Source organism: Stereum hirsutum, assembly GCF_000264905.1.
Source record: "Stereum hirsutum FP-91666 SS1 unplaced genomic scaffold STEHIscaffold_19, whole genome shotgun sequence".
NCBI classification, from domain to species: Eukaryota; Fungi; Basidiomycota; class Agaricomycetes; order Russulales; family Stereaceae; genus Stereum; species Stereum hirsutum.
In genome coordinates, this window is record NW_006763149.1 from 689956 (window position 1) to 715980 (window position 26025).

General features: G+C 51.9%; 9 protein-coding genes across 9 annotated transcripts; 4 read left to right on the top strand and 5 right to left on the bottom strand.

Moving 5' to 3' along the window:
• Positions 1–1009: 1009 nt before the first annotated feature.
• STEHIDRAFT_142653 (uncharacterized protein) lies at positions 1010–3957 on the bottom strand. The gene is made up of 4 exons (XM_007310157.1): positions 3801–3957; positions 3268–3620; positions 2948–3118; positions 1010–2816 (listed from the first exon to the last, which is right to left on the bottom strand). Exons 2-4 carry the CDS (start codon positions 3593–3595, stop codon positions 1333–1335), a joined length of 1983 nt encoding a protein of 660 aa, XP_007310219.1. The 5' UTR covers positions 3596–3620; positions 3801–3957; the 3' UTR covers positions 1010–1332.
• Positions 3958–6876: 2919 nt separating this feature from the next.
• On the top strand, positions 6877–7755 carry STEHIDRAFT_125756 (uncharacterized protein). Its single transcript, XM_007310158.1, has 3 exons — positions 6877–6898; positions 6958–7384; positions 7442–7755. The coding sequence occupies exon 2, from the start codon at positions 7114–7116 to the stop codon at positions 7348–7350; it is 237 nt and encodes a 78-aa protein (XP_007310220.1). The 5' UTR covers positions 6877–6898; positions 6958–7113; the 3' UTR covers positions 7351–7384; positions 7442–7755.
• A 448-nt stretch (positions 7756–8203) lies between these two features.
• Positions 8204–10029, top strand: STEHIDRAFT_105114 (mitochondrial carrier). The gene is made up of 6 exons (XM_007310159.1): positions 8204–8463; positions 8545–8613; positions 8711–8909; positions 8970–9191; positions 9311–9472; positions 9552–10029. Exons 1-6 carry the CDS (start codon positions 8380–8382, stop codon positions 9779–9781), a joined length of 966 nt encoding a protein of 321 aa, XP_007310221.1. The 5' UTR covers positions 8204–8379; the 3' UTR covers positions 9782–10029.
• Positions 10030–10533: 504 nt separating this feature from the next.
• Positions 10534–14818, top strand: STEHIDRAFT_67851 (cysteine proteinase; the record flags this gene model as incomplete). The annotated part of the gene is made up of 22 exons (XM_007309951.1): positions 10534–10632; positions 10699–10837; positions 10902–10998; positions 11073–11324; positions 11438–11505; positions 11653–11765; positions 11838–11875; positions 11946–11966; positions 12034–12075; positions 12161–12216; positions 12287–12385; positions 12473–12565; positions 12685–12784; positions 12849–12892; positions 12963–13147; positions 13232–13261; positions 13339–13515; positions 13601–13833; positions 13932–14008; positions 14119–14266; positions 14336–14428; positions 14518–14818. Coding segments are annotated over 22 exons (2505 nt in total), but the record flags the coding sequence as incomplete, so codon positions are not given.
• Positions 14819–15303: 485 nt separating this feature from the next.
• Positions 15304–17289, bottom strand: STEHIDRAFT_162527 (uncharacterized protein; the record flags this gene model as incomplete). Its single annotated transcript, XM_007310160.1, has 4 exons — positions 15304–16236; positions 16324–16488; positions 16637–16787; positions 16862–17289. 4 exons carry the CDS (start codon positions 17287–17289, stop codon positions 15304–15306), a joined length of 1677 nt encoding a protein of 558 aa, XP_007310222.1.
• A 43-nt stretch (positions 17290–17332) lies between these two features.
• STEHIDRAFT_150440 (uncharacterized protein) lies at positions 17333–17992 on the bottom strand (the record flags this gene model as incomplete). Its single annotated transcript, XM_007310161.1, has 1 exon — positions 17333–17992. A coding segment is annotated over one exon (247 nt), but the record flags the coding sequence as incomplete, so codon positions are not given.
• A 619-nt stretch (positions 17993–18611) lies between these two features.
• STEHIDRAFT_150441 (cytochrome P450) lies at positions 18612–20712 on the bottom strand (the record flags this gene model as incomplete). The annotated part of the gene is made up of 9 exons (XM_007310162.1): positions 18612–18826; positions 18895–19147; positions 19217–19391; positions 19465–19581; positions 19660–19783; positions 19851–19947; positions 20034–20313; positions 20399–20530; positions 20608–20712. 9 exons carry the CDS (start codon positions 20710–20712, stop codon positions 18649–18651), a joined length of 1461 nt encoding a protein of 486 aa, XP_007310224.1. The 3' UTR covers positions 18612–18648.
• Positions 20713–21501: 789 nt separating this feature from the next.
• STEHIDRAFT_125760 (uncharacterized protein) lies at positions 21502–24527 on the top strand. The gene is made up of 4 exons (XM_007310163.1): positions 21502–23192; positions 23286–23386; positions 23475–23664; positions 23776–24527. Exons 1-4 carry the CDS (start codon positions 22105–22107, stop codon positions 23900–23902), a joined length of 1506 nt encoding a protein of 501 aa, XP_007310225.1. The 5' UTR covers positions 21502–22104; the 3' UTR covers positions 23903–24527.
• A 706-nt stretch (positions 24528–25233) lies between these two features.
• STEHIDRAFT_125761 (uncharacterized protein) lies at positions 25234–25857 on the bottom strand. Its single transcript, XM_007310164.1, has 2 exons — positions 25692–25857; positions 25234–25628 (listed from the first exon to the last, which is right to left on the bottom strand). Exons 1-2 carry the CDS (start codon positions 25774–25776, stop codon positions 25537–25539), a joined length of 177 nt encoding a protein of 58 aa, XP_007310226.1. The 5' UTR covers positions 25777–25857; the 3' UTR covers positions 25234–25536.
• Positions 25858–26025: the final 168 nt, after the last annotated feature.

Below are 26025 nucleotides of genomic sequence, written 5' to 3' on the forward strand. Positions count from 1 at the left end.
CTCCGACTGTCACGCCCCCGTCGCGACATTTGACACCGTGTCACCGCTTTTGGTTCACTCGCTTGTTTCTCTCGTACTCCCACCATCCTCCCCCTTTCTCGACCAGCCTCTCGCCCTCTTCAGCCGCATCGACATTCGAAGACTTTTTGGTCTACCAATTTGAGGAGAAACTATTCGGACTGCTTTTTCCACCAAGAAGGTCGACATGATGGTTTCGAGATAGGAGAACTGTCGGCGCAGCGAGCAGCCCCGAAGCTGTACAACGGAATGAGCCCACCTTCGCTAGCAGCCTCACCAGACAATACCCTTGCTCACGAGTCAGGCAGGCCATTTTCCTTCTTCGGACGACTATGAAGGCACACGAGGAAACTGAGGTCCGACCGGCGACCGGTTTTGGGACCATACACATACACGCTCTCAATACCTCCCGGTTCACATTACAGCGGACATGATCGTGCGACTGGGAACTGGATCCATTCCGGACGATATTCGGTATTCTGCGAGGTTCGAAGTTCTAACCAAGGATGTCTCACACCCACGAGAAGGACGAAGGCAAAAGAATAGCTCTGAGGCAATCGAGGCGGCTATATTTGCGCTCGAATCTCGATGAGGTGACTCGGGCTCATGAATCGGATGCCGGAACTAATGAAATGGAAGACAAATGAAGGGTTTGCTTGAGTCTTTTGTTTCTTAGTTAGGAGCCCCCGACGTTAGGGATGACTCCGCAAGGACCGTGGATGTGCCTTTTCGACCTTGGAGTGCGAACGAAATAGGGGTTCCATTTGATAACACACGCGGTGCACAGAAATACTTACAAACTGGACAATCATGGAGTGGGGAGGGGGTGAGACATGCATTCAACATACCACGGGTCTGCATACGGGTCATGGTTGCAGAATCATCCACATATAAATGTTGGGCTGCTGGCATATCCAATGCTGAACTCAACAGGCAGTCACCAGTGTCAAGAAAAGAAAGAATCATTGTATTTTTTTACTATATCTACTGGGCTTTCTGGTATATGTATAAAGTAGTAAGAGCTAGGGTTTTCTTTTTCTGTATGTGGATTTTTGAGTATATGAGAGCATGCATGAATCATCGGGGCGTAACAGAACCATCAGAGCATAACAGTATTGACTATGAGTAATTATATGGGTAGCACACAGTAAAAGAACATAATGTATAAGGTATAAATCCACAGGACACTCTGCCATAACCTTGGTCCCTGGTGGACTACAAGATCTAGAAAGCGGCAGGCACTCACAACACGACAAGAACGAAGCACAACGATCAACCTCCCCATCGCACATCGCACAACAGTCCTTCGACTCATCAACGCCACAACCCAGCCTCATCCATAAGCACCTGCCAATTCGCCGTCCGATCCGGTACGATCTTCTGGAGTGTCTCCTCCAGCTTATCCCGCTGCATCATCTGCGAATCGAAAGCCCGACACCACTCCTGCACACTCCGCGGCGGAAGACCCGGCGGAATTGGGTCCTCTGGTTCTATCCGAAACCCCGACTCTGACCCTGAGGAGGACACGGACGACGAGCTCGCCACTTCCTTTTTCTTCTCAGCGAGGATCGTGTTCTTCCGAGCTATAAGCTCCTGGAGCGGTGACCTCGCTGGACGCGTAGCAGCGGAGTCCGAAGTCGACCGTCCAGGGAGGAAGGGAGAGATATAAAAAGATACGCGTGCGGGTGCTGTTGATGGAGACGAAGCGGCGAGTGGCGTTTGCGGTGACCGAGGTTGAACCGGAGGTGCCGACGTTGATGCGTGAGGAGCCTGCGTTGAATGCGAAGATGTCGGTGAGATTGGCACGTCCGAGCGTGTAGATGATGCGTGCTGCGGTGGACGTGACAAGAAAGCAGACGATGGAACGATTGGTCGCGTTGCTGGCGAAAGTGGCGAAGGCACTGCTCGCGAAGAACCAGCAACCGATTGAGAACCTGACGCAGATTGCGCCACGGAAGTGAGCAGTTGAGAAGGAAGCGTCGAAGACGAGGCCGCTGTCGACGGCGGGGGGACGTGCAGCGGTGCGCTCACACTCGTGTTCGCGGCCGTCGAGGTGGAAGCGACGGGCGACGAGCTGGCCAGAGCGCGAACGTACGACGGAGCTGTCGATGCCGGCGTCGGCGAACCGAGCATACCGGGGCGAATCCTGAACGGACCATCCTCCGTGGTCGTCGGTCTGCTCGAAAATGCCGCCGACGACGATGAAGGACCGGCGGTAGGAGGGAGGGACGGAAGGACGTGTTCCGTGGTTCGGGTCGTGATGTTATGTGCCGGCAAGAGAGACGTGGACGATTGAGCGGCGAGGAGGGTGATGGCGGACTTCACGTTCTCGGATCCACCATCATCGTCCGACATGTCCATATCGTCCTCGTCCTCGTCGTCCTCTTCGGCGTTGGGCTTGATGTTGAGCGTCGCGATAGGCGGGAGGTCCGCATTCGGAGTCACAGGTGTCTTGACTATGATACGGTCACGACCCTCAGCGGGCTCAGGCGACGTCGAAACGGACGGCGTCGGAAGATGAGACTCGAGAGTGAGCTGAGGCCGTTTACGTTCGAGGGGGTCCAAGAGTTGTTTACGATCCACGTCCATGGCTTCGTCGGCTAGATGGTCCAAGCCCGCGAGCCTGAACGCCTTGGGGGGTACGATTGATCCGTTGTCGTAGAAGAGTTGGCAAAGGTCTTTGAGGTCTACTTCACTGCTGATCGCATAGTTTTGGAGCATGCTGACGGTCGGGTTCTTCAGTTCAACGGCCATCTCGACAATGGCAGGTTCCTTTTCCACGGGAATGGACGGATAGTCTATGCGCGCCAGCACGTATCAATATGGCATGGCACAGCAGAGCAGAAAGAGATAACGTGCATTAGTATCTCCTCGTAGATGTATAAAAAGAAAGAAAAAGCGAAAACGGAGAGACTGAGGCATTACTTACGTCGTATCTCCTCCTTCGGCGCTGGCTGCGGCGCTTTCTTCTTCTTGCGCTCTCTGCTGAGCCAGGCATTGACGCTATCGACAGTGAAAGAGGTGTTGCCTGCAGCATGGAGGAGATCCACCAACTGCCGCTTCTTGTTTATATCCGGCCTTTCGTTCAGTTTGAACGCAGCTACACGCCACGTGCAACAAAAAATCGGAAGATGTGTCAGTCAGATGTTTCAACGATAGTAGGTTGTAAAAATAAAAATCTATGCGCCAGATGATTTTTTGGCGAATAATCGCGCATATATGCGTTTGACATTAGGATGTTTTACTCACTGAACATGATAGCACGGCCCTCTGGATTTAGGGGCTTCCACGATCTGGGCTTTCCTTGATGACCAGCCCCTGCTTGCAATTGTTGTACAAGGGATGGAGGAGCCGACGTCGACGTCGACTGTGTAGATTGAGATGTTGCATTCGAGCTCGATGAGGGAGCGGCGGATGATGCGCCCGACGCGTTGGACGCGTCGTTTTGAACTTGCGGCACCACCGGGCCGGAAACGCCGGGCGTCGAAGGCCTTCCCTGCACCGTGGGCGAGGTCGGTGTGATAGGTCGTCCGAAATTACTCGCAACAGGTGGGACATAAATATCAGCGGGATTCATTTCTTATTGTTTACAAGGATATGACCTGTGAGAGAAAGGGGAAAAATGGTCAGCATTATGGTATTTGTATGCTTTGTCAATTTGATGGTATTGTTAACAAAGAACTCCCCGAGCGGAGTAAGCGTCGACCAAAGTCGATGATAGGAGAACAAAGGGGAAACGCTCGGAGCGGGATGTCGGGGATGGAATGAATGTCGGCGCTTACAGGGTAAACTACGAGACGCGGGAACTACCAACAGCGGGAACGTGTCCGAGAATGTTGCGATGATGCGTTCGCTGTCCTTGTATGTTGATCTTGGTGGCGGCGGCGACGATCGCGGGGAACTGCTCTTGTAGGGGCCAGCGGCGGGCGGTGCTGGAAGTGGGCGGGGGAGAGGGAAAAAGGAGAAGGCTGCAATTAATCTGGTGCCGCTGGCTTATAATGCGGCTCGCCCAGTGGCTCTTTGTGCACTTCCGAACTGAATACTCCCGTCACCATGTCACTTTGGAAAATTGGGCAGCGAGGTTATTTAGAGTTTCTGCGAGGTTCTGCGACCTTCTTTCCATGTGCAGACCAATGGCGACGGAGGAATTGGGTGCAAAATGCGGGGATCAGTAAATTGAGTTCGTTGCTGCAGGCGCAAGCGCAAGAAAAGACGACTTTTCTTAGCGTTCTTTTCGCGCTCCGCTTGTCAGCCGTCACAACCTCTTACCGGCCGACCGGCTCTGCTGCCCACTTGCTCAAGCTCCCTTTCCAGACCCCAAGACCCCGCTCCGTTGCCCCAATTGGTCGCGGCTGAATTTTTAGGGTGCCCAGACCTCACCACAATTCCAATTACCTCTCTTTCGGCAGCCGAAATAGCCATCTATAGTTAGATGAAGAAATTCAGTGAGCATGCACTTGTCCGGTTTGAGGGTCTTTGCCAGTTTAGCGGGCTGATTTCCGCGATCAGGGATGGTCTGAAAGGGGGAAGTGACAAAGCAAGGGGTGCATCCACATGTTGCTTTCAAGCTGCTCCCACCACAGTCCTGTCCCTCGAGCTCTGACCGTGGATGCTCACCGTCTCTTTTCGTCGCGGTTGCTTCTGCTCGTACACGTTCAAGCTCGTCGGTCGATGAATCCATTCGTTCAATTCAATGGACGCGCAAAGAAAGCGGTCTTTTCGAGCTCTTTCGTTCTCCCGCTCCTCGGGATCGGGATCCACCCTGAGGTGCGTGTGAGACATCCCACGTCATTTAGGCTTGATCGTCGCCACCGGAATACGCTATCCCCAGGGGCCCATGCGCCGTCGTCACATACAATAAGAGCAGCGCCCGCTCCCCTGTCTTCTAAGTCTCTCTCGTCCGCCCTCCTTCCGTTCATGACCACCACGACCACCCGCGATCATCAATCCTCTCACTCCACCCTTCCGCTCACCCTGTTGTATGTCCCCATTGAATCCCTTCGGCACAAAGAGCGACGACGGCTGATATACGGGTTTCTCGTTCTGGGTTTTTGACAGACGCGACGCGTGGCTCGTTGGAGACGGGCGATGAATGTAGGTAACGTGCCTTTCCTCCTTGATACGAGCTCGATACATGCCCGATACAAAGCTCGATACATGCATAATCGGCTAACCACCTCCCTTTTCCTCTTCGACAGGTACTTCTCGGACCCGAACGTTAGAAGAAAGCCGTGAATCGCACTTTGGGGCTCGGGCGTGTTAGCCTTCAGGTCCACGCTCTACGAAGTTGAATCAATCAAATAGGAACTTGAAGAACCGAACGTGACGATAAGGCCGGCTCAATCTGGACGGGAGGCTTCGGGATGGGATCCTCGCGCGATCGTGGACTGCCAACGGCCCTCGAACGCTCGAAGTTTGGCATAGGTCGCGATATCGATATCGGTGGCTCGTGGACCTTTCGCAAGATGGACGAAACTACGCGCTCGAGGCGCGATTATGAACCACCACCACGCAATGAACGAGGAACGAAGACCGACCGACCGCGACCGCGATCCCTCTAGAGATCCAGGCTTCCGATTCCGATTCAGTTACCCCGGGCTCTTTCTTTCTCCCTCGAGGAGAAGAAAGAATAGCCTGACCGCACATACCACATTATTACACACATATAAAACATGCATATAAAAAAACCACAACCCGTTCTCGCGAAGTGACGCCGCGAGACCGTGGTCTGTCGGAATATCTGCTTGCCTTCGGGCGAAAAGAGTGAAATAGAGCTCTGTGCATACGTGCTACATGATGCTGCCTACATGCTACATGCTACACGATGCGCCCTGCATAGACCCTGTCCGAGCGAAGTGATGTCGCGAGGACGGGGTCGTGCACGAAAAGTCCGCATTTTGAAGGGGGTGGTGTTGTTTGGAGGAGGAGGAGGTATCGGGTAAATTGTTGTTGTATGTAGAGAGCAGACCGGCAGGAGGGTAAGTGTACAAAGGTGGGGATTGTGAGAATGTACATAGCATACTTGCGGCCCCCGCGCAGCACGAACAATACAGGTACAAGCTCGCCCCCTGGTGGTTTCTTTCACGAATCACTGGCCGTTCCGCTCAAAATGTAGCACTATACCTCACAAAAGCAGGTAGACAACTATACTGGCTTTATGATACATACAATGTCACGAACACGATGTTACGACTAGTAATCCAATCAGGCCTCGCCTAGCTTACATATGCCTAGCCATATGGCATTTTCATTTCAGTGAAGGTAAAGGGGTGCAGGCAGCGAGGCCTTTGACTCTCATACTACGCACAGAGACAGCACGCATCAATACGTACTCGTCACGGACCCCACCAACTTCTCTTACGATCGCAGCCACAAGTTACAACGAGAGAGCGAGCCTCGAGCACTCCCAGCCTAGTCACGGTTCGTCAACAGTGCGTAAAGACACGTATGCCAAACCGCGATCACCAACTCGAATTCCGCAAACGAAAAGGTCGAAGCTCTGAAGGCTGACGTGTACGCAAGCCTGAGTACGTGCGTGCGAACGCGAAGCGGGGTGTGCGAAAGACGAGTCGTGCTGAGTCGTACGGGATCTCGTGAGTCCGCGATATCTCTGGTGGTGGGAAATGTGGCATTTAAGTCATCGTGCTTTGTTCCGCAGAAGGGAGAACCTCTGAGAACGTACGCAGTGTTTCTGATTCGGAACGGAAGGAGTTGATGCCACAAAGGGAACTCCGCACGCCACGAGCATGCAGGTTCAGGTTCTCCGAATGGACGTGCTCGATTATCGACGCGACGTTGGTGAGATGACCCTAGGCGTCCGGAAGAGTGATAGACAGAAAGCGTAATGGGCGTGACAGGGGCCGATAAAGTCCTTTGGAGCCTAGACCGGGATTTCGTGAGTCGAACGTCTCAGTGGGAAATGTAAGAAGCAATCCGCACCTGCATCTGAATCATCTTGCTTTGTTCCGTAAGATTGCATGAGGGAGAGCATACTTACACGGTGGTTCTGACTCAGAACGGAAGGGTTTGTTGGATCATGGGAACTCCCTACGATGCGAGCGTACGGTTTCTCGGAGGATAGGTTTGCGTTCATCGATGGGCGGGCTCGCGACACGACACGGCGGTGGTGAGATGACCCAAGGCACCCGGGAAAGTGATAGACAAAACGAAGTAATGGGCTGCATAGGGGCCAATGAAGTTATGGACCGGAATTTCGTATTTTTGGGCTACGACGTCGAAGGAACAAAGACCGGCAGGTCTGGCCAAGAGTCGGTAAGGCTACCCTGCCAATGTTCGGATACGCTGGCCAGACATCCTGGAAAGCGCAAGTAAATTATGTGGGACGAGGTCTTCGTCGAGGCACTTCCTGATCCATAGAGAAGATGGATTAGAAGGCTAGTGTGCATATGGATGTGGTACTCACCACTCGTGGATGAGAAAGCTCCATTAGAATGGCGCAGGGCTTCCTTGGACCATTGGACCAGTACGCCGCGATGACCCAAGACTGTTTAGGATGCAACCGTAGACCAGTAGCACATGTTTATGGGACCTGCGACGAAGGCAGCGTTCTTAAAAAACCCTCTTCGAGCTTCATCGACATCGCTCGACGGTGTTTGCGCGACTGAGATACCGGGAAGACGACTGGAAGCCTTGGCGCGCGCACGAGTGGTGGAATCTGGTCCACATACGCAATCACTTTGTGGTGCCTGCGTATAGAATTCACATGATACCGGGCCCCAGTTGGAGTCAGTATAAGATGGAGCCATGTCGACAAGTCAAAATGGAAGAAAACCAGCGAAACTGAGCGGAAAGGCGGGAGCCGGGAACGGAGAGAGATGAGGGTTGCTGTCAAGAACGGCGTCGGAAGCATGCGCGACTCCGCCCGACGCGTCCCGAAACGCGTCCTGCCCTTTCCTTCGTGCATTTCCGTTTAGCGCCTGATCGCAAGCTGACCGTGACAGTCTGTTCGTGTCGACAGCAGAGCGATCCAGAAACGCAGAGGCCGCCTCTAAGTCCGCTGTCGGCTACTCGTATTCACATGCGCCTCGGCCACGCTCACCCGTGACGTCCGTATCCTCTCTTCTCGTCCATCCGTTCCCGACTCCGAGCCCCGCTATGTTTCCCTACCCCGCACTTTATCTGGCTTGCAATTTGAGCACTGCTGTCTGTTATTGCCCCGCATTTGCTGCTACCCCGCACGAGCTGCTACCACAACCCCACATAACGTCTATCTCAAGACAGTCCGGAACTTAACTGGCTTGCTGGACCCCTGTCTCAACTCTCCAGCTCATACTACTCAACTTGCTTGACCATAACGTCTTTTGAATCCACACTGCGATATCCTGATACTTACCTGCGAACATGTCGAGATCATCAGGGAGCAAGGAGCCCGTAGGATTCGGTACACATATAACGGCCGGAGGTATCGCTGGTGCTATGGAGGCTGTAAGTCTGTCGTGTACCATGTTCCCCTGTCGAATTGACCACGGCGACTTACAATCGGTTTCCTGTTGATACTCTCTGTAGCTATGTTGTCAACCACTAGACACCATCAAAGTCCGGATGCAGCTCTCTCGGTCAGGTCGTGCTGCAGGCGTACGTTCCTATTCCTACCCCCCACCTTCACACCCTTCTACGTATTCCGTCACAAGTATCTGCACTACTAACACTCGCGCAACTTTTTCAATTCCAGACAAAACCCCGCGGTTTCCTCGCCACCGGCGCCATGATCGTCAAACGCGAAACGCCCCTCGCGCTCTACAAAGGTCTCGGCGCCGTCCTCTCCGGCATCGTCCCGAAAATGGCCACTCGGTTCGCGAGTTTCGAGGCTTATAAGGAGTGGTTGGCGGATGAGAAGACGGGCAAGACGAGCGTTGGGAATATATTCCTTGGTACTCCAACCTCCCCTGCCCCTTGCGTCGTCATTCACTCACGCCCTCGTTTGTATGTAGCTGGTCTCGGCGCGGGAACGACCGAAGCCGTCGTCGTCGTCACACCCATGGAAGTCGTCAAAATCCGCCTACAAGCCCAAATGCACTCCCTCGCCGATCCGCTCGAGACGCCGCGATACCGTAACGCGGGACACGCGGTGTATACGATCGTCAGGGAGGAAGGTATTAGCGCGCTGTATAGGGGGGTGACGTTGACGGCTGTTAGGCAGGCTACGAATCAGGGTGCGTTTTACTTTTCACCTGTCATTGTCCTTGTCCCTGTCATTGTGGATTTGGATGGGGAGGGACAGAGAGAGAGAGGAAGAGAGAAGCTGATGGATAATGGGTTTTTGGGACGATAGGCGCGAACTTCACGGCGTACCAGGAGATCAAGAAACTCGCACATCGGTTACAGCCTGAGTTGGACGGATTGGAGTTGCCATCGTATCAGCATATGGGTATTGGACTGATCAGCGGAGCTATGGGCCCATTCTCGAATGCGCCGATCGATACTATCAAGACACGTACGTTTTCCCCAGTTCCCCTTACCCTTGTCCCCTTACCCTTGTCCCCTTACCCGCCTTCCACTTCCACACGCATCAGGCCTCCAAAAATCCTCCTTCCCCCCCTCCACCTCCGCCCTCTCCCGCATCTCCTCCATCGCCACCGAGATGTGGCGCGTCGAAGGCGTGTCCTCCTTCTACAAGGGCATCACTCCGCGCGTGTTGAGGGTCGCGCCTGGACAGGCGATCGTGTTTGCGGTTTATGAGCGGGTGAGGGGGTGGATTGAGAGGGGGAGGGGGGTTAGTGAGGGGGAGTGGAGTAGTGAGTGAGGTGGTGCGGTGGGGAGGGGGAGGGGTGGGAGAGGTTAGGGATGGGGAAGGGGTGGGACAGGGGAGAGAGAGAAGGGGGATAGATAGGTTGTGTTTGTTTGTGGTGGTAGGGGCCCGGGACTGGTTGTGTGTGGGGTATGGTTGCGTACTGGAAGGGATTGTTAGACTCTGTTATGAACTTTTGCATTCCATGGCTTCTGTATTATATGCATGTATGCTACATGACTAGTCTGCCAGCTCACATTCAGACACGGAATCATACATGTTATCTTCAGCTTGATGACTGTCCTACAGGTCTCAGTCTCGCCAGTACGTACGATAATACACAAAAAGCGTTCAACCTTCGAGACTCGAGTACGACGAACCGATAAGTCAGTTGCGCCACACGAGTCAGAGTTCAAAGTGCGGAGTGCGGAGTCTAAATTTAGCTCAAGTTCGAGAATCGAACGGGCCACCGTGGCTTGGCACGGTGCCACTGGCATCATTCCACCATCTCCCACAACTTCAAGTTCGTCTCGATAGAGATACTGATACCGTTCTGATATGAAAAGTGCAGGACAGACGGCCAGGATTAATAAGGATAAGGAGAGTAAACAAGCTGAGGTCAGTGTACTAAGAGCGCGGTGCTGGTGGACCTACCTTGCTACATTCATCCAGCTTGAATGTGGATAAGTCCTGAGCTAGTCCTTCTCACTGTCCATATCGTAACTATCAGCCATAACAATGCTAACCGATATCACATTTAGGTCTTCTACACAAAAGCGACCCAAGCGGAGCTCAACGGTGATTTCGACGCTGCCTTTCGTCTGTATCTCGATTCCGCAAAAGCATTCCTCCATCTCAGTCGTACTGTACCTGCAACTACGACTGCGACTTCCACTGAGACTGCGAGTGGAGGTCGTGGCGTGGACGAGAAGAATGGAGGTGGAGGCGTGGACGAGAAGACGAAGAATGCGTGGAAGATAGAGGCGGCGAAGGCGCTGGAGAGGGCGGAGAAGATTAAGAAGGTGAAGAAGGATGCGGTTAAGCCGGTGGTAAGGGATGCGTTTGCGGAACGTAGGTCTTTTTGTCGTTTGTTTGTGTTCGTGAGTTTGCGGGTGGAGCTGATCGAATAGATTAGAGGAGCAATTTTTGGTGCTGAAGAAAGGGTCGGTCGTTAATGGACTATCAGTCCCGTTCTGGTCGGATGGCGTTCCAGAGAACGAGCCACGATTGTTGTACCAGTACGTTGGGCTTTCCTTCATAAATATTCTACGATACGTGCTTCGATTCTGACTTTATTGATGACTAGGGATCCTGAAGGCCAACTTCAACTATCAACAGAACAAAAAGCCGCCTCCGTCGAATGGCGACGACCATCTCAACTCCCAAATACCGAGATCGACGTCCAGTCAGGCTCTCAATCGAGCCTTCGACTCCCGGATTCCAAGACCATCCGCCAACGAACGGTAGCAGACTGTTCGCTCTGTGCGTCCATCGTGGTCTGTTTGCAGCATCATGAACGACATGGATCTACTGTAGGTCGTAATATCTTCCGGGCTAAGTACTAAGTATGTTGATGGGTTTTACGATGCTGATATCTTTGAACGATGATGTTATGCGCTCTGTGTTTTAGGCAGTGTTACCTGCTCTGCACCCACTTGGCAAGGACGGTAGGTCGGTGATTTCGAAACAGGGCAAGTATGAGCTACGGACGCTGTTCAATGGCGCGTACCGACGAGTAAGTGATATTTGCACGCAGAGGAGCCCTGTGCTCACTGAACGAGACCTGGTCTGCTAATACACCATAGATATGTGAGTCGGCTTCTACCCGTAACTTATGCTAGGCACGATAATTCTGACGATGATCATTTCCATTCTTCAAACCTCAGCTATCGACGATAATCTGCCCTTTCATCCTAATGGTCAACTGCTGTGCATGTCCTTGATATCCACGAGGCATACTGGACCCTTGGACATGTGGCCCTCGTTGGTCGAGAAAGCGGTAAGCTCTTTGATATTGATCACCCTAAGGTTACAGAGGTTGACGTTGATGACGAACCATTGTGTGCCGCAGTATTTGAAGCTCATGGGTGGCTACGACTTTCACGGATCGTGGGTAGCTCTGTGAAGTCCAGGTACTTATAGTGAATCATGGATCTGACCAGTTTTGTTCATTGCGTAGGAATTCGAGTACGGATATACAGTACGTCGGAATTTTCGCTTATACTCCATTCGCCGAACCCAGTTTGACATTGCCCGCGTTCATTTAGTTGTTTGAATGGATGGATACCGGAACATATCGAGATGAAGAGGTATTTCACGTCCTTTCTCCTAACGCCACACACATGAAGTGCTGAACGTGAAAGCTCACGTCTATACGGTTATCGGTCCTAGCAGCTCGCGTTTTCAGCGGGAACAAACGTGGACACGTCTCCTTCAAGGCTTTTCCAACGGTAGATGCCCTACATCCCTAATCCTGTTCCAATATCCGCATCCTCTGATCGAAACGCCGCCAAAAATCAGGAACATGTGTCCTCACAGTAGGAACGGGCGACAAGCCCAGACAAGACTGGTATGGATCCGAATATTCTCTCCTGGCTGCCCATAGCTACGCCGTTGTTGGTGAGTCGTGGCTTCTCTTTAACCTTTTTCACTGAGGGAAGGTTGCTGAACGCGAAATACGGGCGGTATGCATGCTAGATATGAAAGAACTGGAAGATGGAACTCCGTGGGTTACTGTGTTAGATAGTTGGGTGTCCCAGGATGCTGCTCTGCACGAGTTGGAGGCAGGACAAGGAGAGGGTGCAGAAGCAGCTCTGCTCGACGAACAGCCAAACAGTTAGTCATTGCTTTCCTCACCCCCTCTAAATGTTGATCTATACTTCTATGGATTTAGTTGATGAATATGTGCCCGCATCCAGAAGAGCTCGTGTTCGCATGGGACGATCTATGTAATGTTTTCGACAGCCTGTATGTCAACTGGGACCCCAAGATTTTCTACCACCAGACAAATCACCACGCGTGCGTCTCGATTTCCACTTGAAGTGCGAGTGCTAGTGCTTACGAGGAAATCATCTACGGCTAGATTATGGAGGTCATCCCATCTCAGCGACGTGGACAAAGATGATTGTGAATGCTTCCACCCTTCCCCCTTCCTTCCCTCTCGTTCGCTAATATCTACCTTCACTCATTCCCCCAGCATCCCATCAAACCGTCCGCATCCATATCGACGGGCCTCCGAAATCTCAGGACGGGCCAGCAGAAGTTTGGTTCCTCCTGACAAGACATCGAACGGACACGAGACGGACATCGGAGTATATCTCGTTGCATATTGAAGTTGATGATGTGCAGTCCTCGAGCTCACTGCAGCACCTGCCAGTGCAGGTACGATTCAATTGTGGTCTCCGTCTGTGTTGAACCTTTGAACCTAAGGCCTAGTGCTCAATCCTGCACTCTGTATATATTCAGGGGAATTATACTAATAGCCCACACGTCCTAGTATGTTCAGCATAGCTACCGGTGTTGTGCCAGTCATACACCCTCCCCATCGCTAATATTGTCAAATTGAACACCAGGTCCGAAAATGCATCGGCTCTTCCTCATTCATGTCCTCCAGACCCATCACATTCTCCATAACAACATCTTACGAAGGTCCCTCTCCTTCTTCCAATGTTGGTTTCACGATCACCGTGTATTCCACGACGCCTGCGTCGTGGGACCATACTTTGCTCAAGCTTCCTTACGAAGTCAAGGTTCGTCACCCATCCTGCAGCACTCGTGCACCCTCACTCCACCGGAAGAATCACAAAATGTTGAGTATTGCTGGGGTTTATTTAGGCTTCGGGGATATTGACGTCAAAGACTTCGGGAGGGAATTATAACCTGCCGACGTATATGATCAATCCCCAGTGGCGTCTACAGATCACGCCGCCTACCACATCAATATCTAACACTTCGAGGAGTAGTTTGAGTGGTCCGAGTAAGGCGAGGGTATCGATTGTTGCGAGGACGGAGAAGGATGTGCCGATTAATGTGATGGTGGTGTGGGGTCAGGGGAATAGAGTGTTTGAGTGAGCTTCGTTGATTTATTCCTCTTTGATAGTTTGATTTGAAGAGTGCTGATCGCGCGTTTCACCGGATTTTTTGGCCATTATACGACACTTTACAGCGTAGTGCAGAACGAAGTAGCGGCGAACTCTGGAGCATATAACTATGGATACGCACATGTCGAGAAAGAGCTTCTCGGTGAGGATACCATCTATGAACGTTCCTTGTGTTCGTTTGTTCGTCCATTCTGACTGACTCTCCACCCTTACGTTCTTCTGCTACTCGATTCCGGCGGGGATCATCTTCAGTGGGAGACTACACCCTCATCCTTTCAGCGTTCGAACCGACACACCAAGGTCCCTTCTCCCTCCGACTCGAAAGCTCACATCGCGTCAAGATAGAGCCTATTCCTCAGGAAGGAGCAGGGATGTTCTCGAAAGTGATACGCGGAGAGTGGTACGCGCTCCCTCTGCTCCGGAAAAAGGAATCGTAATAGCTTGAACTCTTGACTTTGTGTGATAACAGGGCGAGCACAACGGCCGCAGGGTCACATAACTTCGGGCGTTATGGATCGAATCCCATGTATGAGCTCACGTTATCTGCGCCTTCCCAGATCCGGTGCGTTTTCCTCGACCATCATCAATCATACATCTCTCCTTTCAGTCCGTGGCCACCACCTCACTCACACGCCCTCACCTTTCTCACAGCGCTCGCCTTCAACTCTTCACCTCCACCTCCACCTCCACCTCCAGCACCTCTACGACATCACCCACGACCAGCCTCAACATCTCTATCTTCCCCTCCCCCTTCCCCAACGTCACGAGCGCACCTCTCCTCACCTCCGGTCCCTATTCCGACGCCCTCTCCGGCGTCTCCACGCCCCTCGTCTCCCTCAAAACAGGGACATACGTTCTTGTTCCGTCGACGTATGATCCGGGTGTAGAGGGTGGGTTTAGGATGGTGGTTTATAGCAGTGCCGTAGGTGTTGGTGTGAGCGGGCCGCTGTGAGTCGGGGGGCTTGTCGAGTTTTGCATTCAGACGGTTGTTTGTTCACGGAACGGGCGATACCATTGACGAGGATGAGGACAGGGACGGCTAAGTAGTGTACATGACTGTTTTGAAACTAAATGACAACGGAGGAGAAAGGGAGGAGATATCTGATGCAGTACACGGCACACTTCTACAGACTATCGGAGACAAATTGTGAGGAAAAGGAATTTGAACGAATAATGAGACAATACATGCATGTGTTGAGAAATTAGGGAATCAATGTTGTGAGAAGGAAGAAATTAGGGAATCAATGTTGTGAGAAGGAAGAAAATGCGAACGAAACGGAAGCAGGACGGAGGGAAAGGAAAACTACAGCCAGCAAATTTGATCACAGATAGCGAGGATAATAACAATAACGACAACGACGACCACGGCTCGATTCTAGTGTTCGTACACCCCAAATTTCTCCGTCACCAGCATCACCAACGCGACCCATCAGGTACTCAACAACTCTTCGACCGAGCTCTAACATATCCGAGCCCCAAAGCCGAACCGCCCCCATCTGCGACCCCACCCAACGGCGACCACGCCCTCACCCTCGTTCCATGTGGTAACCCAGCACCGGAACCAACGCCCTCAGCCTCGGGACCAGCACTGACACCTCTCGCTGGGAATGGTTGAGATTGTGGGTGTGGTTGTAGATAGTGATGGGACTGAGATGGTGAGTGGGAAGGAGGACCAAGGTCGGCTCTTGACACGAGCACCGCATCGTGTTCGTTCTCCAACTCCGCTAAATTCCTGGGTGGCGACACAGGCGATGGTAAGGCGTTCGTATTCCTACTCCCATCTCCTTCATCTCGACCACCACCACCGCGCACATTTACTTCCCGCCCATTGCCAGCCCCACTCGTCTCTTCCATCCGTGATGTTCCCCTCCTCGCACCGAAGACGGATCCTCTCATCCCCCCTGCCCGCTCCTGCTCCCTCATTCGAACCGCAAACCTGTCAACAACTCTCTGCCTCTTATCCACGAAGCCATCATCAACACCCTGCTCATTCAACCGCGGCAGATTACTAAGTCTGCCTTCGATCACCATCCTCTCCATCTCTCGCGTAAGGAGCTTCATCGTCCGTTCATCCACATCCGCGCCCACACTTGCTGCCCGTTGTCGCTGGCCCTGACCCTGATCCTGTTCTGTCGTAGCGGCCGAAGACGCAGGCTCAGAAGAAGCTCTCAACAGAGGATGCTCCCTTAAACTGGTCATCTCTTGCTCCAGCAGCTCCACGATTTGTTTCTCCAACGAGCTCACTTTCTCAGCCACGACCCTCGCGTTCTCTGCGACTTTGCGAGAACTGGGGTCGGAGGGGGAAGAGGAGAGGCCGGGGAAGAGGACGGGCGCGACGCGGGAGAGGGCGATGGAGAGGAACATGAAAATCTGAACGCGAGTTAGGTCAGTGAGCGGTCGAGGGAAGCCACGGTATTTAGAGGAAGGGAAGAAGGGAGGGAAGGGATAGCAACGAACCTGATGCAAAAACTTGATATGCTGGAACGGCACCCTCGTCGGAAACAACGCCGATAAGAGATCCGTTCGGCGGCCGTAGACACCAACAACCTGTGACCCCGGGGATGGGCTGAAGAGGAGGGCGAGTTCGGAAGCCATGAGGGCAAAGAAGAGGATATAACGCCACTGTGGGTTTCATGTGACGAATCACAAGATAATGTCAGTGGTGGGTTGGGGTGACGGCGGAGAGGATGATGGGAGACGGTGGGTGGAAGAGATGAAGAAATGCGGGGGTGAAATAGTGGATGGGAGAAAAAAGAGGGAAAGGACTCACGAACGCAACGCCACTGCTCATTCCGATAGCAGAGAAGAAAAGGAGCATGAGGCCTGTGAATATATGGAATCCAAGGGATTGCGTTAATCCATGGTACATGTAGTCACTGGGCGTCACAGTTCGCCTCCAGTGTAGCGCTTCAGGGCCAAACCTGCCCCCAAAAAAATCATAAAACATCACTCATCAGCTTCCTCCCCTCTTAACGATGACTGGCAGGAAACTCACCGATCATAAGCCCACCTCTTCGTCGGATCCTTCAACGCCTCATATCCCTCCTGAATTTTCATAAATAACTCCTGCCCCTCCACACCCGCCTTATCCGGATGTCCAGTCCTTACAAACGTCTTGTACGCAGTCTTTAGCCCGTCGAGATCGACGTTTGGCTTCACATTGAGTAGCTCATAGAAATTGGGAGGCGTAGAGTTGTGGGCTTTGAGGAAGTTGTAGAGGAGATAGGAGATGACGACGAAGGTGAAGGTAAGGCGGTAGTGGGTTTGAGTGAGGATGTGTTTAGAGGTAGGTGAAGAGGGGGATGAGCGGCGGCGATTGAGGTAGGGGTAGAGGAGGTAAGAGAGGAGGAGGCGGGTGATAATGTCGGGGACATAGCTCCAGCCTGCGAGGCTTGTGATCGTGGTGAAGGTACTCGACGGCATCTGCTACCTTTCTACCACCAAAACCAAAGCCAGTCAGTATTATGGCATCGTTATCAAGACAATTGAGCAAAATGAGGAAAAATCAGATCCAGCTGGCGCCGGAATATGCAATGTGATCTCCTACTCCCCGCCAACCCATAGATTCCCAAGCTCGCATACACCACACCACGCTTTGCCAAAACAACTCATCTCAATCAAACGAGAGCGGATCAGCCCCGCTCCTGCTATGATGTACGCACGTAACCACACGCCCTTGCATTATTCTTTAGCAAGGGTGCTTTATAGCATGCGCGTCCCGCCAGTATGAAGACGAGGACGTATTGAACACGTCCAAGAAAAGATAACCACATCTGTCGACCACCCGCGACAGTACGAAGAATATAACAGATCAAGCAAACACTCGACAAGTCAGAACTCTGCGCGGGCTCGGCTCGACGCGTGCCACTCTCCGTCTCGCTAACCATCAAAGGTAGCAAAACAAGAGAATGACAAAGAAAATGTAAACTCCGCCTTTGCTCGCGCGCCTTGAATCTCTCGACGCACAAGCCTACTGGACCCTTCCCTCAGTCCGTACGTCCCTCCGAAGAGGAAGAACAAAAGGAGAGAGGGTCCAAAGGAGTCCGGCTGTGTAGCAGCCTGGGGAAAGACCCGTGAATGTCTGTCCGGCCTTACGATACGCCACGGAGATCTCGTGAAGTGACGCAATGGATATCGAACAGTCCCAGAAGGGGATTTTATGGGTTCAGGGTGCTCGTTTCGTAGAAAAAGACAGCGAATTGACGGACGAGGTGGGCACGAGTGGGGGGTGGGTGGCGCGAATCGACCCTTTTACTAGGGGACATCATATATTTTGAATTGCTTAGAGAATATATACGCACCGTTAGAGATATAACCTATTATATGTGGTCTGAAGCAGATCTAAAGGGCAGTGATGGTGTGCCGCTGGCGGGAGGACGCGTTCTGCTCAGTGACTGTATCTTCCGAGTCGGTTAGTCAATAGCATCTAAACATAATTCAAACAGAGATACGCACCAGACAATAAAAATGAAAAGAGAACGTATCCCGAGTCTAAGGGTGTCCTATGCGCATTGTGTTGCGGCGATTGAACGATGGTGGTGGTACTGGTGAGCGTGCTGCAATTGTCTGGCGCGTCCTGTGTCTCCTCTCGCTAAACGTCATCCGGCAGACACCGCGCCACCCTTTGCAATTGACTGGGGCTTGGGCCACCGCATCCTTTCAACGCCAATACGGGAATAAGTGCTGTGGTATATATTGTGTATCTATGGTACATCCAATCTACTGAAAACCACTACCCATGACTCCCCAAATAATCACCTTCTGAATCGATTACATCCCCGCTCACGCCCTCCTCCGTGGCCTGAACAAAACCTCGGCCCTCTGATTCGGAAGAACAGACGTTCCAAAATATTGGTTAGGCGGACGCTCTGTGACACCACCCGGAAGCCTAAGATCATAATTCAGAATAAAGTAACACAGAATTGCTTTGATCTCGTTCGCTGCGAAGAATCGCCCTGGGCTGAATATTGCACCTCAGTCGGTCAGAATCGCGCAGATGGCTTGAGAGAAGGAGAGGGGAAGGCATACCATACGTGTTTTCCCGAGCCAAATGCCAGATATTCCGCGCTCGTGCTCGTGAACTGACGCGCCATGCTCTCTTCCAAAACCTCTTCATTCGCCCCCTTCTCGACAAACCTCCACGGATCGAACTTCTCCGCGTCCTCGTATGTCCCGTCATTCATATGAAGAGAATGAAGCGATGCGGTAACAAAGGTGCCTTTGGGTATAAAAGTCCCGTCTTGGAAAGTATAGTCCCGGAGGGCGTAACGGTTGAGCGAAGCTAGGTGAGGAGTGGGCCACATCAGTTTGTGTTGGTTCAAGCGTATGAGAAGAGAAGAAGACAGCGTACTAAGGGTGACGGCATTAATCCTCGAGCTCTCCCTCAAGAAACTATCCAACCTCCTCATCCTCTGCATACCCTTCTTCGTCCATCCGTCCTCGCTAATCACCGCATCGGCTTCTGCGCGCAGAAGAGGGATGTACTCTGGATATGTGGCCAGATAGAAGATCGCGTGTGTTAAGGTCTGACAAACGACAATGAATGTTCAGTTATGCTGTGGCGGTGTTTGTCGTGAAGGTGATCTAGGAGAGACATACCATACTGGTCGCATGAATCGACGAGAAATTCATCTGGAGCAGACGGACGATGAGGGCTTCCGTCGTCCCTTCGGCCCCTGATGGAGCCTGCTCGATGAGCCACATCAGGTAATCATTCTACGGTTTCAACGAACATCGTCAGGATGGGTATACGAAACATGTGAATGTGTGAAGGAGGGTAAGTTGAGAACGAACCGGCTTGTCCTCGTAATGTTTATCCTTGGAGAGTTTTGCCTTGCGTTCTTCAATCATATCGCCCACAAGACGCCGCATTTGACGTTGATATTTCTTAGTTTTAGAGAGTAGGGGGCCTATGAGACTATCTCGAGCAGTAAGCGACGGATCACGATCTTGAATCAACGAGTATCAGAAGAGTGAGTACCTACCGGTGAAGAAACGCTGGGAAGAGGTTAATAAAGACCGCTCTTTTCGCCACGTCCATCGTGAAATCAATATTCAAGTTGCGATATTCCCGGTTTCGACCTACAACACATCGGAAGACGGTCAGTCAATGAGCTCCAATACTTACAGACTTTCGGCGTGAATATCTCTGAGCCAAAGAGACTTACACAATGGCGCCCCAACGACTACCCTGTTCGTCACCCTACAGACCAGCTTCATTATATTCCTATGCACCACAACGCCCCTCCACTCGCCCTCCCCTTTCCGTCCATTTGCCCCGATATCGGAATCGAAATTAAACACAGAATCGGCAAACGCAGCGTTCATCTCGTCGACGAGAGCAGAAAAGAGAACCCCAAGATTCCGCGTAAGCGTGTTTCGGACTATTGGAATGTGATACCGAGATTGTCTGAGTGTTGGCGAGATGGTATATCGAATATGAAGGATCTACCGTCGGTCAGTCTGCATTAGCATCAGAAATTCTGAGAGGGTTGGTTGATAGTTTGAAAGCAGCGAAGGGGCTTGTGCTCACTTTCTCAGCAAAATCCGCAAGCGAGAACGCGTCATCTGGCGCGTTACAGAGTTCGTCGACGAGTTCAGGACCATTCGCTACGACTGTTGTGCCGAAAGGGAATAGGTGTATTCGGAACCATCCGCTGGGGTACTTCGAGCCGAGAATCAATATGGAGAGCAGACAATGCGATTCTGGATGTAGAGTACAGATAACTTGAAGCCACTTACTCTGGACGATCCCTCGATGAGGTTCGCTCTGCATGCATTGAGGGTGATTAAATCGAATGCGGGGAAGAAAAAGCCTAGCCAATCCCAGGAGGATTTCCCGATCATTGGTATGTTCACCTGATAATTGTCGGCGGTATGGATCAAAGGCTGGTGCGAGTATGACGCTGAGGGTGAATACTTACGGTTTTATCGCGACGAACCACTCGCGAGGCAAACACCAAGAATACCAGTCCGAGGACAGCACTGCTAATCTGGACATGGGAGGAAATTTGAGTAAAGAGAGCAGAGACTGAAGGACTCAGAGTCAGAATTCCCTCCATGATGGTACGTCGTGAGGAGAGGCGTTGAGCGGTGCTTTCGCGGCTCTTAGGAGAGAGCGAGGCGGCGGGTCCTGTTTCATGACTGTGTGTTCCATGCGAGCGTGGAATTTCGAGTCCAGTAGGGGATAGTCACAGCGCTGAACTGGCCTGGTGGCGATGATTTTCGATAGTACCCGGGCGATCATCCTCGTGGAAGCACAAAAATACGGCCATAGCATGATTCGTGCCAAAAATAAGGATCTTGCACATAATGCCGACTTTTCAAGTCAAGTGTTCAGAGAACGGTCAATGCGTTCAAGATGGAAGTTCTGGACATGGGCGAGCCAATGTCAGGGAGCATTTCTTTCCATGAATCGGGTTGAACGGTCTAGTAGCTGAGGCTAGACTCGTTGTTACCGTGGCCATTGCGCGAGAAAGCGCCTATCAGGGAAGGTTACACAGGATCATCGAAACTAGGAGCTGAGCGGGAGTTTGAAGGGATTTCAAGAAGAGTTAGCACGGCAACCGCCGTGCATTGAAGCACCCAATTTTAGACGCCACGTCACGCCGATCATTCTTTGTTCCAGATCCGCCATTTTCCTTGTTTTCTTTGCTCTCTCGGCCTGCATCCTTTGCCTGTGCAGCACTGACTGGACGAGCCGGTATCGTCTATATGACTCGTTTCCTCTTGTAAGATCGCCATCCGTGACTGTGGCGACCATGAAATTGTCGCAGAAAATCCGACACCGTATGTCCCACGAAGATGTTCGTCGTTTATTCTTGGATCCTGGCCCCTGCGGCCTGCGGATTCTGCACAGCAGTAGTTTCCCTGGTAATCTTCTCAATGTGTCGAACAATTAAACCGCCTCGTCACATATCGTGTCACTCAGTTCCACGTTATTGTTTTCGCAGTCGTGACGTCATCTGCATTGGTCTCATTGTCTCCCAAAAAGGCACGGTCCAACTTCTTTGCCTTCGCTCTCTCACCGCGGAGGCGTTCCGTTGCCTCTCTACGCTAGCCTCGCCGAACGGCTAAAAACAACTTCAGACCGTCTATTGTACCTTCTTTACGCTTACGAACCTTTCTTTCTTTCTTTTCTTTCCTGCAACTTTCACTCACTCCTCGACTATTCCTGCTGGCACAAGATTCTCACCACTCAGACGCCCTACGAAGATATCCACTGATCACTTGGAAATAATGACGAGCCATTCCAATCACGCGCCAAACGAGTTCCGTACATCTTCACCGACGGACAACAGGTCTTCGTTCCGTTTTCCATCCAAGTTCAAGGAACATCTCTCCATCGATGTTCCTCATCCCGACCTCCAACTCGAACACTCCCACTTCTCACCCGACTCACCCCCACCACCTGTACCTCCCCTTCATCGAGCCTCTTCCTCCACCCACTCCAACCAGCGCAGCACATACTCGTTCGGCTCTTCGACGATGTTTTCACCGCGCTCGAAGGCTCAGGATCTGGAGAAAGCGGATGACCCTCCGATAATGGAAGTTCCTTTGGACGATCGTTCACGGTTAGCAACTCCTAGTCCCCGGAGGGAGTCAGGCTGGGGGATAAGGGATCGGTTCACGAAGTTCTTGTTCGATGCGAAGTCGTTGAAGAAGGAGCATTCGGAGCCTGATTTCGGAATCGCGATGCAGGAGACGGTGCAGATGGAGCAATGGGCACCTCTGAACATCGAGAAACGAAACCCTCCCACGTATGCTCAACAAGAGCAAGACCAACATCTTCCTAGATGTACGTGTTGTCCGCACCATCATGACCATCAGAAGAAGCAACAGGAGGGAACGTTGAAGAAGTGGAGACGGAAATTCCTCATTTTCCTCGGCCTTTTGTTTCTTCTTTGGGTCTTCGCCAATCTCGTGGCGTTGGACGCCAAGGTTCTGTCTCCCGGTACTTCTTCGTCTTCATCATCTGGCTCGGGTACTACAACGGCGTCTGCGCCCTCAGCATCGTCATCCTCGTCTTCGACTCTCTCTGCTGCCGTGCAAGAATGCATCACGGAATACACCGTCAACGCTCCCAATTCTCCAACTACGTATCCCTGCTCTACCTGTCTTCCCCTCCTCTCCGCCCTTCCATCAAGCGTTACGGACGAAAATCCCGCCGCGCTCGAAGCGACCCAGTTCTGTGCGCTTAGGGCACTCTGGGAGGATTCGGACTCAACGGGGCAGAGCGGGTTGGAGAATGGTGGCTGGGTGGAAGATGTGAAGTTTTGTTCGTGGAGCGGGGTGACCTGTGACGGGTCGTCGAGGGTCTCGTCTCTGTACGTTCATCCCTCTTCCCCCTTTATCTCTCTTTCCGTATGTGTTTGGACGTGGGAGACAGGGCGCTGACTATGGCTGTGTGTGGTGTATAGGGAGTTGACGACGCCTGCGGTCCCCGCGTCGATACCCGTTGAGTTTGGCAATCTTACCGCCTTGTCGAGTTTGCAGATCATAGGCGACGGCACGATCCCTGGTGCGTCTCCCTTCTCCCTCCTCCCTCCCCTTCTTATTCTATCGTTAATTTTTCGATCACTGACATCAAATTCCACGAACACGCACAGGCGGATCAATCCCCAACTCATTCCTCTCCTTATCCTCGCTCACGTCCCTCCACCTCGAATCAACAGCACTGACCGCTCTCCCAAACGATACGCTTGCTAACTCGAATCTCACGACGCTCGTTCTCGTCAAGAATACGCAGATGGGGTCTTCGTTACCTACGACTCTTGGTGCGATGCCGTTAACGCAGCTGTATGTCTCTCCCTTTCCTGCTCACAAGCTAGTTTAATTGCTGACTTGTTGACTTGTGGCGTTGAACTGCTCACTCTGGATGCTTGGACATTGGGCGCGGAATATTAATAGGATCGTGACTAACGAGACGCTGACGCTGACGGCGGATCAAGAAACGAACATTTGCGGAAGGACGCTCTCGACGTGTGATCTTCAAGGAACAGGGATCTCCTCTTGCGGCTCCTGTGTCGTCGGATGAGCGCTTCTCACTCATCGTGGCCTCTTTCAGTCTGACTGTTTCATGGTGGATACGGACTTCTGTCACACACGCGCTGGATACCATGTTGGTGGATTTTATTTGGTAGCTGGATGAGCTCAGGACTCTTGTCGTCGTCTTTATCATCGCCTTTCACTTTGCTTCATCTCACGAAATGACCCACGCCAGAGCTGCCTAGTGTAGCGATGGCCACGATTTGTTTCTTTTTGACATGCGTACTTTATCCTTACTTACCTACTGTCATGCAACCTTGGCTCGGTCCAAGCATTCTCCCACCTTCCATGCCTGCCCCTCGTCTTTCCATCGGTCACTTGGTTTCGAGATGGACCTCCGTGCATGGACACGTCGCTTTGCCCTTTATTTTCATGTTCATATACTGTCGCTACTTTACGTCACTTTGCTTTACTCGGAGGTACATAGATTCTGTCTGTCTGTTTTTGGTTCGTTGTGGATTAATCTGTAGCTATACTTACGAGCGTGGTTGTAGCCGTCGGTGTTGTGTGGGTGGTAGTGTTCTGCAGTGGCGTTGTGTTGTGGGATCAATCGATTATTGTTGGTGTCGGTTGGTCCAAAGTTGGCAGTGTTGTGAGACTTGACTCAATGTTCAGACAAAGACGCTCTTGCGCTTTTTTTACCACCTCTGTCTCAACCTTGTTCAATTTTATGCAGAGCAATGCTCCGAGAAAATGTGTGGCGCCCGTAGACCACTCCGAGCGCCGAACGCCACAGGCGCCGCTATCGAAAGAAACAGTTATCCCACGCTCTTCTCGAAGACCTCACACATGTCTCGGCGCACAAAATCTCTAACTGGAAGATCTGAGCCATCAGGCCACCCAGGACGCCGTATGGATGTAGCGCAAGCTATGTACCAGCGGCAACAGTTACAAAAGCAGGCCGCTGTCCTGTCGCGCACGCAATCCGATGCCAGCAGCTGATTCGACGACCGTCCATTATCATACCCGTCCCCGTCGCACTGTGCACTTCGAAAAGGTTGAAAGTCAACCGAAGGAAAACCTGTAAACCTAATTCCATTCAGTCTCCTGCTGGTAGAAAGTTCACCTGTGTGGGGTACATTTCATCTGTCTCACGGTATAAACGAAGGGGATTGAGAGCCACCCTTTATATTGCCGAATTCACTCACATCGCACAGAGCGGGAATCAACCCTCTCACGCAGTAAATGTCACCAATTGTATGCCACCAAGTTTGCTCACAACAATTCAACGTGTATGGCTCTCAACTTGTAGTATATTTTATTGGCAAAAAAAATACAATACACAACAGAGCCTACATACAGTTACAGATACTATGAGGGCTTCAAAGCGACTAGCTAGCGAAGGTTGAAACTGGATAACCAAGAGACCAACACTATTGACCCTACGTAACTCGGAGTATACATGCTATCCCATCTAAGTGTCTCATTGTAGAAGAAAGCAAAACCTAAAGATGGGGCAAGTCGAACCGTAACAAGACTCAAGAGGCCCAGACATTGGGATGCTTACACGGTAAGCAGGCGTACCAAACAAAGAAGTCACGCACCGGAAAATGAAGGACATGCACTCTTCACTCGCGCTGACGTGTCCGAAACTTCTCTATGCCAATCATTACAAGTGAAAAGTCACGCACCAACGAAACATGATTCGGATATTGGACGATATCCTGCATCCACACGGTACTCTTCACCATTAGTTCTCCCAGTTGAAGACACATCTGTACATAGAGTCATAGTCAGTAAGGACATCGCTCGAGAATGAGTAAGGTGACGGGGCGAACCAGGCGGGCGATTCGAGGTTCTGCGTAGCGAGGAAGAGCCCTCGGTGGGACTCGCCTGCACAACTGGGATACGTGAATCGTTCATGTCAAAAAATAAGAGAAACGGAACCACAAAGACATACCGACTACAACGACCTAGAGATACCCATTCGCAGGTGTGCAAATACCAGAATGTCGCTCTACGTCGTGGTTGAAACGGAAGTAGCAAGACGCGGGGGGGATCGCCGCAGAAGCTGTGCCACGCATCCGCTGTGGCGGTGAACTTTAGGGCAGACCGAAGTTGACTTTCCTGCATTGTTATTTCACATTTCCCGTCTCACCCGCATTCACTCCA

Excerpts from the sequence above, each read along its gene's own strand:
- STEHIDRAFT_142653 (XM_007310157.1), bottom strand. The coding sequence starts at position 3,595 with ATGAATCCCGCTGATATTTATGTCCCACCTGTTGCGAGTAATTTCGGA. Across the intron at positions 3,119-3,267 it reads GGGCCGTGCTATCATGTTCA|CTGCGTTCAAACTGAACGAA; the intron begins GTGAGTAAAACA and ends CGTGGCGTGTAG. Across the intron at positions 2,817-2,947 it reads GCCGAAGGAGGAGATACGAC|ACTATCCGTCCATTCCCGTG; the intron begins GTAAGTAATGCC and ends TGGCGCGCATAG.
- STEHIDRAFT_125756 (XM_007310158.1), top strand. The coding sequence starts at position 7,114 with ATGGGCGGGCTCGCGACACGACACGGCGGTGGTGAGATGACCCAAGGC.
- STEHIDRAFT_105114 (XM_007310159.1), top strand. The coding sequence starts at position 8,380 with ATGTCGAGATCATCAGGGAGCAAGGAGCCCGTAGGATTCGGTACACAT. Across the intron at positions 8,464-8,544 it reads TCGCTGGTGCTATGGAGGCT|CTATGTTGTCAACCACTAGA; the intron begins GTAAGTCTGTCG and ends TACTCTCTGTAG. Across the intron at positions 9,192-9,310 it reads TAGGCAGGCTACGAATCAGG|GCGCGAACTTCACGGCGTAC; the intron begins GTGCGTTTTACT and ends TTGGGACGATAG.
- STEHIDRAFT_125760 (XM_007310163.1), top strand. The coding sequence starts at position 22,105 with ATGACGAGCCATTCCAATCACGCGCCAAACGAGTTCCGTACATCTTCA. Across the intron at positions 23,193-23,285 it reads TCGTCGAGGGTCTCGTCTCT|GGAGTTGACGACGCCTGCGG; the intron begins GTACGTTCATCC and ends TGTGGTGTATAG. Across the intron at positions 23,665-23,775 it reads GCGATGCCGTTAACGCAGCT|GATCGTGACTAACGAGACGC; the intron begins GTATGTCTCTCC and ends GAATATTAATAG.
- STEHIDRAFT_125761 (XM_007310164.1), bottom strand. The coding sequence starts at position 25,776 with ATGAACGATTCACGTATCCCAGTTGTGCAGGCGAGTCCCACCGAGGGC. Across the intron at positions 25,629-25,691 it reads AACCTCGAATCGCCCGCCTG|ATGTGTCTTCAACTGGGAGA; the intron begins GTTCGCCCCGTC and ends CTCTATGTACAG.